This window comes from Setaria italica, chromosome IX (genome assembly GCF_000263155.2).
Source record: "Setaria italica strain Yugu1 chromosome IX, Setaria_italica_v2.0, whole genome shotgun sequence".
Classification (NCBI taxonomy): Eukaryota; Viridiplantae; Streptophyta; class Magnoliopsida; order Poales; family Poaceae; genus Setaria; species Setaria italica.
Window position 1 is genome coordinate 36,704,472 of NC_028458.1, and position 8,559 is coordinate 36,713,030.

An 8,559-nucleotide genomic window follows, 5' to 3' on the forward strand; every position below is an offset into this window, starting at 1 on the left:
AGCTTCGGCTCCGGCACTGTAGCTCCACTGTAGCACGGAGAAGCTAAAAAGTACCAGCTCCACCGATTTCTCTTCGTTCCCAGTTTATTTTCACCCTAGATTAGCAAACGGCTCTTTCTATGGTTCCTGAAAAATATCGCTACAAGGATGCGTCAGGTGGAGTCGGAAAGAGCTCAGCCAAAGGGGAAGCTATTAACCCGGACTTCCAGAAAAAGAGACGTCCAGCGAGCCCTAGTATGAGGGGGTGTTTGGACACGAGGTACTAAACTTTAGGAAGGTCACATCGGATGTTCGAACGCTAATTAGAAGGACTAAATATGAGCTAATTATAAAACTAACTGCAGAACCCCTATACTAATTCACGAGACGAATCTATCAAGCTTAATTGATCCATCATTAGCAAATGGTTAATGTAGCACCACATTGTCAAATCATGGACTAATTAGGCTTAATAGATTCGTCTCGCGAATTAGACTTTATCTGTGCAATTAATTTTATAATTAGACTATATTTAATACTTTTAATTAGTAAAATATCCAATGTGACAGGTATTAAAGTTCAGGAGTTAGTTGCCAAACAGGACGTGAGTTGATGCCTCCACGGGTATGGGCCTGCTGGTCGTGTACGGTGTACCTGCACTTCACCTTGGAGTACACTTCTGCGCACGACCTTTGCTGCCGGAGCGAGGAGCCGAAAGAAAAGAAAGAAAGCAACACGCAAACCACGATCCACGGAAATATTCGTAGTAGCATCCGCCGAACATTTGGGAAGAACGGCACCCACGGTCCACGGCTCCTCCGGTGGGTTCGGCGACGGACCCCCAACGCAAACAGTAGAGGAGGCGAGGCCGGGCAGGGCCCCCCACCAAAACCCAAGGGAACGGACGCGGACCAAATGGAAAGTTCACGGTTTCCGCCAACACACGCCGAGTGGACGGGCCCCTTATTCTAGACGCCGTCTCCTCCCAGCACCACCAGCAGACCGTGCGACCCGTTAAAAAACCGCGTCTCGTCTCGCGTCCTTGACCCAACGACCCGAGCCCTTTGCGTTGCGTGCGTCTAAAAATAGCGCCCACAACGTACGCCCGGATCGCGGCGGCAGGGGGCGGGCGCATCGAGTAATTTATCAAGGCGGGCGCGCGGCGCGGGGGCAGATCTCGCCGGCCGGGGCCAGCCATGGGTGCTGCCGGCGCGATCCGGCGGGCGGCGGCGTCGGCGGCCGACCGGGCGTGCGCGGGGGCGCGGGGCTTCCGCCGCGCGCTGGCCCGGTTCGCACCGCGGCCCTCGGCGTTCGTGCCCGCCGCCGACGCGGAGGCCACCGCGGTGCGCGCCGTGCGCAACTTCCGCACCTTCCGCTTCCACTACGCCTTCCTGCAGTGGGCGCTCCTGCTCGCCTCCCTCGTGCCGCGCCACCGGGCCTCGGTCGTCTTCCTCATGGCGGCCTCCAAGGGCCTCCTCGTCTACGGGGGGCTCCTCAAGGCGTTCCCCAACTCGGCGCTGCTCCGGAGGCTCCTCGACAGCCGCCTCGTCGCCGCGGTCTTCGTCGCGCTCGTCCTCGCCGACATCGTCGCCGCGGGCGCCGTCGCCAACCTCCTCGCCGCGCTCGCAGCGGGCGTCCCGATCATCGTCCTCCACGCGTCCTTCCGCGTCCGCGACGACCTCGAGGGGGCCTCCCCCGAAGCCGCGGCGGAGAACGGCAAGGAGGACGAGGCGTCGGCGGTCGTGGAGAAGAAGGAGGACGGCGACGTCGAGGCGGGGCCCACGCGGCGGTCCATGGCGGCGGCACCAAGATCGCCCAAATGAGGAATTACTAGTAACTAGTAAAAACCATACATTTTCATAGATTAATTACGGCTCCCGTTGTCTTGGAATATAGGAACAAATTCGTGGTCAAACCTGCCTTCCTGCATGCTTCTTGATTCATACTGTGAGAGGAGCCTAGGAATTTTTGGGGGAAATTCAATTATTAGAATGTAGTGGTAACTGTGACAGTGAATGTGGAGGTTTAAGGAGACTTATTCATATTCCTTAAGTACTGACATGTCTTTGATCAGACACACATTTACAAGAAATGGCTTACAGAATGCCGAATGCTTCAAGTTACAGTATGCTCCACTGATCGATTCAGTTACTGCCACTTGTTCTAGTATCTCCATTTGATCAAACAGATTATCGTGTTGGGGAGAAATGGGCGCCACTGCTTCGGAACAAAGAGATAAAAAGCCATGGATGAATTCACGGCCGGTGTTGGCTGATTCCCTAGATCTTGGAGACGAGAGGAAGTGACGAAGAAGTGCAGCTCCCTCCAACCCATGCGCGCCCACCTAACAAGCCAACCGACCTGCTGCTGGAAGTGCTCTTTTCACCGACAGCTGCCACGCCAAGCCACCGCAAAAGACAGGTGAAGCCTCGAAAGAGTAAGCAACTCGCCTTCCCCAGTTGTTCACTTCGCCGATGTTGATGCGTTGCCCGTCTCTCTGACTGGGTAGCCTTGCAGGTGAAGGGTTTGCAGTTCGCAAAAGAGACTACTCATTCACACCGGAGATTGAGCAATCACAAGCTGATCCATCAGACGTCATATGCACAGGTCTAGAAAAGGCACACATTCTGTAGATCGTACTCAACAATCTTAAAGCCCTTTCCCCCTCTTCTTAGGGCCTGTTTGGCAACCGGCTGTTAAAGTTTAACACCCGTCACATCGGATGTTTGGATGCTAATTAGAAGTATTAAACATAGGCTAATTACAAAACTAATTGCACAGATGGAGTATAATTCGCGAGACGAATCTATTAAGCCTAATTAGTCCATGATTTGACAATGTGGTGCTACAGTAACTATTTGCTAATGATGGATTAATTAGGCTTAATAGATTCGTCTCGTGAATTAACATAGGGTTCTGCAATTAGTTTTATAATTAGCTCATGTTTAGTTCTCCTAATTAGCATCCGAACATCCGATGTGACACTGTTAAAGTTTAACACCTCGTATCCAAACACCCCCTTAGGAGAGGAAGAATCTCTCTTCAGATAGGCACAGACAGTTAATATTGTTCTAGGGGAAACATCAGCTTCCATTTTAGATGATTATGTCTGATAGGACACTTGCAAGAATGCGTCAGTTTCTAGGATAATGACTGATGAAGGCTTTTGTAAGCAGTTATCGGATCTGCCTGTAATGCAGAAGCTGTATGTACAATGTTCCCAGCACCAACTGCCAGTGGCCTCTTTCGTGCAAAAAATCGCCATCCTCCGGTCCTAGTATCAGGATAGAACGAGGCATCAAAATTGACCTTATAGATCTCTCTGCAGGTTGCGCTTTCCACATGCTTCAGTTTAAAAGGATGAATCTGAAACTGAAAGGAACGGTAAAGGCAAACGAACCAAGCACACCGGCCTGCCCATGAAGGCCCATTACAGCGCCTCGTTTAACCCTCGACTTTTGGCCCACAAGGCCCATCAGTCGAATGAATTCCCCGCCGAGACCGCCGGCAGCGCGACCGGCCTGCGAATTCGGTGGGTCGTTGAGCCCACCCAGTTTCGCGAGCCCTAGGGTTAGCACGCACGACCGACGGCGTGGCTCACGCGTCGGTGTTGGGCCCTATATATGAAGAGAGAGCCGTCGTCTAGGGTTTCCTCCACGGCGCCGACCATACCAGACCAATCCCCCAAACCGAGGAAGAACTAGCGCCCTCTCGCCGTCGCCGCAATGGAGCACACCTTCATCATGATCAAGCCCGACGGCGTCCAGAGGGGCCTCGTAAGCAACGCCTTTTCTTTGTTCTGTTCCATTGATTCGATTCGATTTGGTGATGGGCGCTTCGGTGCTTGAATTTGTACTTGGTAGGGTTAAGTTTAATCAGTTTTTCTTCCCCTTTTTTCTCAGATTGGTGAGATCATCAGCCGCTTTGAGAAGAAGGGCTTCTACCTCAAGGGTAATCTAGCGCCCATCCTTTCATTTAAGCTTGTGTTAGATTCTGGAATCGCCGATAATTTCTTTAAGTGAAAAATTTGAAGCTTATAACTGAAGCATGTGGCTTTGTACTGAAATTTTACTGTTTGGGTACAAATCAGTTGTTACTTTACCTAAATCTGTGATAAAATTAGATTGTTGGTTTAGCGTAATTAAGTGTTTTTTATCTGACGACTTTTTGTAAGTAATGTTTGCCTGCTGAATTGCTGTTCTGTTATCTGAATGCAGCCTTAAAGCTTGTGAACGTGGAGAGGTGCTTCGCTGAGAAGCACTACTCTGATCTGTCCGCCAAGCCCTTCTTCCAGGGCCTTGTGGACTACATCATCTCTGGCCCTGTGGTTGCCATGGTCTGGGAGGGCAAGAGCGTTGTCACAACTGGCCGCAAGATCATCGGTGCCACCAACCCCCTGGCTTCCGAGCCTGGCACCATCCGTGGTGACTTTGCTGTCGACATTGGCAGGTCAGATCTCAATCTGATTTCTATCTCTGGTTTCTAGTCACCATTATGCATCTCTGTGGTGCAATTATTATGCTTGGTTGCTTGTGCTGTTTGTAAGTGTTACAAATACTCTCTCCGTTCCAAATTGTAGGTTATTCCAACTTTCTTGGAGCGTTAAACTATTTTATGTTTGACCAAAATTATAGAGATGATTACAAAGATTTATGGCACCGAATAGATATACTATGAAAATATATTTAATGAAGAATCTAATAGTACTTATTTGGTATAATAAATGGTAATACTTTATTGTATAAATTTGGTCAAACTTGAGATGCTTTGACTTTCCAAGAAAGTTGGAATGACTTACAATTTGGATTGGAATGGAGAGAGTAGCTGCGAAATTCAATAGGAGCTGCCATATCATGTAAATAATGCTCACTGTGAGATCCTTCATAGTACTGTAATATCCTGAAATTGCTCTATTTCATAGTTATGCTAAAATGTTTTGCCAGACTTGTTAAGCTATTGGATTTGTCAAGAGAAACAGTTGTTTGTTTTGTGTAGTCAAGTTAGATAAGATCTGTATAGATTTGAGAAAGTACTTAGCATGGTGGGCTCCCAGATTGTTAGTTCGGTTCTAGCTTGGGGCATTGAAATCATATCTGAGGCCGTCTCATGATTGCAACAGGTACTTCCAACTGTCTTAATGTTTGCATCATGACATGTTGCATCCAACTCATGGGGCCATCTGGTAAAGCGTGTGGCATCTGGTCTCCTGAGTTTACATTTGTTCTGAATCTGATGTGGAGTCCACAAAAACTTTAGACATCAATAGATTCATGTGATGTACTTTCTTGATGAAATGTGGGGGCTTGACTCTGATATCCATTTAACCTTGTATTAGCGATGAATAGTTGTGGGTACTGTATCTGGTTCTGGTTAGTTGTATGAGGGTGCAGGTATGTCAATGGAAATGAAGATAATATTTTTAAGGACAGATTGCATGCATTGATCCTTGTTTTATTGACCAATTTATGCACTATATTAATTGAATTAGTCCTCAAGACCCAATTAGCAAATGTAGTGTCAGATCTTTTGGATTATTATGTTTGTTGTCTCTAATTTACTATGGTGCTGAATTCTAATAAAACGTCACTTTGTGCTATCCAGGAATGTCATTCATGGAAGTGACAGCATTGAGAGTGCTACCAAGGAGATTGCCCTGTGGTTCCCCGAGGGCCTCGCCAACTGGCAGAGCAGCCAGCACCCCTGGATCTATGAGAAGTAAACCGTGTCGCTTCACTCCAAACCTCAAGAGCCTGAGAGCGTGGCACCAGCCCTACTTTAGTAATATTTAGAGTTCCAGGAAATTATTATCTGTATCGTTGAACCGTATTTTCATGAACCGAATTTCCTTCCTTGGCTCGCATGCTATGCATGCTTGACGTTTTGTTTATGGTATTTGATATGGTTTTGCTTTTATATGAGCTACTGCCAACGTTGTTTATTGAATGTTGCACGTCGCGTGGCTGCCGGTTGACGGTTTTTTTAATGAGGGAATTTGCTGAATTGAAGGTGAAACAAATACGGACGCAGTTACCTCCCTCCAGGTTCAGGGAATGTATTTTTCTCTTATATAGACAGCCATCCACTCTAGTAGACATTTTCTTCAAACTTGCTGACATTCATCTCCATCTCTCCATCTCCGACGTTCAAATTGTCGTCCGTGCTGGCAGACATTTTGCTGCGATATATCTCTGGCCTCCATCGTTTCTGCGTTTACAGAATTTGACAAATTTAACAAGGATCTGCTTAAGCTTCCATTGCACTCACATGGACTATGTTCTCAAACCTGACACACGAATCGTTGCAAGTACCATGTATACAGCCGTTCAATGGTAGCAAAGCAACGCTAGGAAAAGCTGTATAACATCTGGCTCTGATGCATCCTTATTCATGCACGATTCGAACCATGCAGCGTAGTGGTCCATTTGCTCATCCGTAGCAGCGGATGGGATCGTTGCAGCCCTTGGCTGCAGACTGCCTGAACCCGAAGCGGCCTCCCTTCTCGAGGTACTGCTGGTGGTACTCTTCTGCCCTGTAGAACCTCTTGGCGGGGAGGATCTCGGTAACAATCGTCCGATTCAGAAGCTTCTGCTGCTTCTCCAGGGATTCTCTCGCCGCCTTCTCCTGCTCCGGGGTGTAGTAGTAGATCCCTGACCTATACTGGGTTCCAACGTCATTGCCCTGCATGCAAGTATGCCGTCAGAAAATTAATTCTTGTCAAACATGTTCAAAAAAATTACTTGACTTGAGATTTCCAATTGTCCAGAGACAAGTTCAAATGCTATATTCAAACAATGTATGGTCGTTCAAATGTTCAGAGATTCAAGTGAATACTTGACAAAAGCTTATCTAGTGCAGAAGTTGGATGGGCTGAAGTGTTAGTACATCATCAACCTATATACTGATCAATGTGTTTCTACGTCACTCTTGGCAAAAACATTTTGGCAACATAAATCAGAACTAGATATTGCAGCTCAATCTCAAGGTCAACCATCAAACTACTCGTTAGCTTAACACAAGAACTAGCAATGGCACTCCCACACTAGTTCATGGTGCGTCGTTTCTTCAAATTATATAAGGGCTGCTGTAACTTTGCAATCAACTAGTATAATAATAACATAACTGGGCTCAAGGGAGCCAGAGATGGCTGAGGCTGACCAACAACAACCCCACTTACATGAAGCAGCGCAGGTGGCATGAATATCATTACCCATCCACTGAAACCAACCATGGCAATCTTACTTCTAGAATTCTAGTGCTACACCAGCCATTTTTGGCCGATCAGGATTAGAATTGCAGCTGGCATTTTACACCGAGACACTGCTTCTGCAACAGACAATATCCTTGTTCTTCCTGAGCAAGAACAGGCCACAGCGATCAGAGCTGTCAGAAGCGTCGCTTTGGCCGAGTGGTTAAGGCGTGTGCCTGCTAAGTACATGGGGTTTCCCCGCGAGAGTTCGAATCTCTCAGGCGACGAATATTCGTTTTTAATTTTTTTTTTATCTCATTCAGTTTGCAACATAAGCTATCTGTTCTAGACTTCTAGCGCCTCTCTCGAACCAAATTCAGCAGGCGGCCTAATTCAGCAGTTCCCCCTAAAATTTCGTAACTTCGCATCAAAATCCCCTAAATTTTGGTTCCAATCCAGCACCAGAAATCGCTTACCTGGCGATTGGGCGTCGTGGGGTCGTGGCGCGCCCAGAAGACGTCGAGGAGGTCGTCGAACTTGCAGGCGGTGGTGTCGTACTGCACGCGGACGACCTCGTTGTGGTTGGTGGCGCCGGTGCAGACGTCCTCGTAGGTCGGCTCGTGGAGGTTCCCCTGGCTGTATCCCACCTCCGTGCGCGTGACCCCCGGGACGCGCTGGAACGCGAGCTCCACGCCCCAGAAGCAGCCGGCGCCGAACTGCGCGAACTCGTTGCCGGGCGCGGGCTGGTCCTCGTCGGGGCCCTGCGCCAGCGCCGCCGACGCCTCCGACGCGCGCGGGCTGCCGCCCAGCCCGCTCAGGCCCAGCTTACCCAGCCAGCTCATCGCCGGGCCCGGGCGGGTCTTCCTGCGCGGCGCGAGGAAGTGGACTGAGGAAGCGCCGGCGCCGGCGCGGCGGTGGTGGTGGAAGAGGAGGGGGGCGGGGCCGTGGAGGGCGCCGAGGCGGGAGGCGAGGAGGAGAGGGGAGGCGGCGGGTGAGGTGGGGAGCGGAGGCATCGGGGGCGACGGCTTTGTCTTCCTTCCCCTTTTGTGGCGGCGTGGCCCAGAAGCTTCGACGGCTCGGCGCCCTTGGTCGGTTGGTGGTTGGGTTTTTCCTCGTCCCGTCCCTGCTTCCGATTCCTTGCTCGGCGGCCTCACCTCGAACTGCTTGCCCTGCCTTTGCCTTGTTCGGCGATAGACCTCGCTTGTGCTCTGTAGCCTAGGGCTGTGGCCTGTGGGTGTACTAGTGTGGACCCGGGCTCCATACGTGATAATTTCACAGAAATTTTGCACAAATTGCACCCGGTATAGTTCAGTTTTCATCAAAATGACGGAATTCCTGGTGTTTCAAAAAGTGTGCAAACCAACGTGCTGGTTTATCAAACTTGTGATATGCTT

At 49.4% G+C, this 8,559-nt stretch overlaps 3 protein-coding genes and 1 non-coding gene across 4 annotated transcripts; 3 read left to right on the plus strand and 1 right to left on the minus strand.

Annotated features, from left to right (window-relative positions):
* The first annotated feature begins 1,018 nt into the window (after window positions 1–1,018).
* LOC101765670 lies at window positions 1,019–2,102 on the plus strand. Its single transcript, XM_004983568.3, has one exon. It carries the CDS (start codon window positions 1,176–1,178, stop codon window positions 1,800–1,802), a length of 627 nt encoding a protein of 208 aa, XP_004983625.1. The 5' UTR covers window positions 1,019–1,175; the 3' UTR covers window positions 1,803–2,102.
* A 1,493-nt stretch (window positions 2,103–3,595) lies between these two features.
* LOC101766493 (nucleoside diphosphate kinase 1) lies at window positions 3,596–5,922 on the plus strand. The gene is made up of 4 exons (XM_004983570.3): window positions 3,596–3,755; window positions 3,882–3,930; window positions 4,197–4,428; window positions 5,581–5,922. The coding sequence occupies exons 1-4, from the start codon at window positions 3,705–3,707 to the stop codon at window positions 5,696–5,698; spliced, it is 450 nt and encodes a 149-aa protein (XP_004983627.1). The 5' UTR covers window positions 3,596–3,704; the 3' UTR covers window positions 5,699–5,922.
* Window positions 5,923–6,137: 215 nt separating this feature from the next.
* Window positions 6,138–8,356, minus strand: LOC101766912 (peptide methionine sulfoxide reductase A4, chloroplastic). Its single transcript, XM_004983571.4, has 2 exons — window positions 7,642–8,356; window positions 6,138–6,657 (listed from the first exon to the last, which is right to left on the minus strand). The coding sequence occupies exons 1-2, from the start codon at window positions 8,176–8,178 to the stop codon at window positions 6,406–6,408; spliced, it is 789 nt and encodes a 262-aa protein (XP_004983628.2). The 5' UTR covers window positions 8,179–8,356; the 3' UTR covers window positions 6,138–6,405.
* TRNAS-GCU lies at window positions 7,371–7,452 on the plus strand. Its single transcript has one exon. It is a non-coding gene; the product is annotated as a tRNA-Ser (tRNA).
* Window positions 8,357–8,559: the final 203 nt, after the last annotated feature.

What these genes read in the sequence shown, in the direction of transcription:
- LOC101765670 (XM_004983568.3), top strand. Translation starts at nt 1,176, where the DNA reads ATGGGTGCTGCCGGCGCGATCCGGCGGGCGGCGGCGTCGGCGGCCGAC.
- LOC101766493 (XM_004983570.3), top strand. Translation starts at nt 3,705, where the DNA reads ATGGAGCACACCTTCATCATGATCAAGCCCGACGGCGTCCAGAGGGGC. An exon ending in GAAGGGCTTCTACCTCAAGG is followed by an intron (nt 3,931 to 4,196) that starts GTAATCTAGCGC and finishes ATCTGAATGCAG; the next exon opens with CCTTAAAGCTTGTGAACGTG. An exon ending in TTTGCTGTCGACATTGGCAG is followed by an intron (nt 4,429 to 5,580) that starts GTCAGATCTCAA and finishes TGTGCTATCCAG; the next exon opens with GAATGTCATTCATGGAAGTG.
- LOC101766912 (XM_004983571.4), bottom strand. Translation starts at nt 8,178, where the DNA reads ATGCCTCCGCTCCCCACCTCACCCGCCGCCTCCCCTCTCCTCCTCGCC. An exon ending in CCACGACGCCCAATCGCCAG is followed by an intron (nt 6,658 to 7,641) that starts GTAAGCGATTTC and finishes ACTTGCATGCAG; the next exon opens with GGCAATGACGTTGGAACCCA.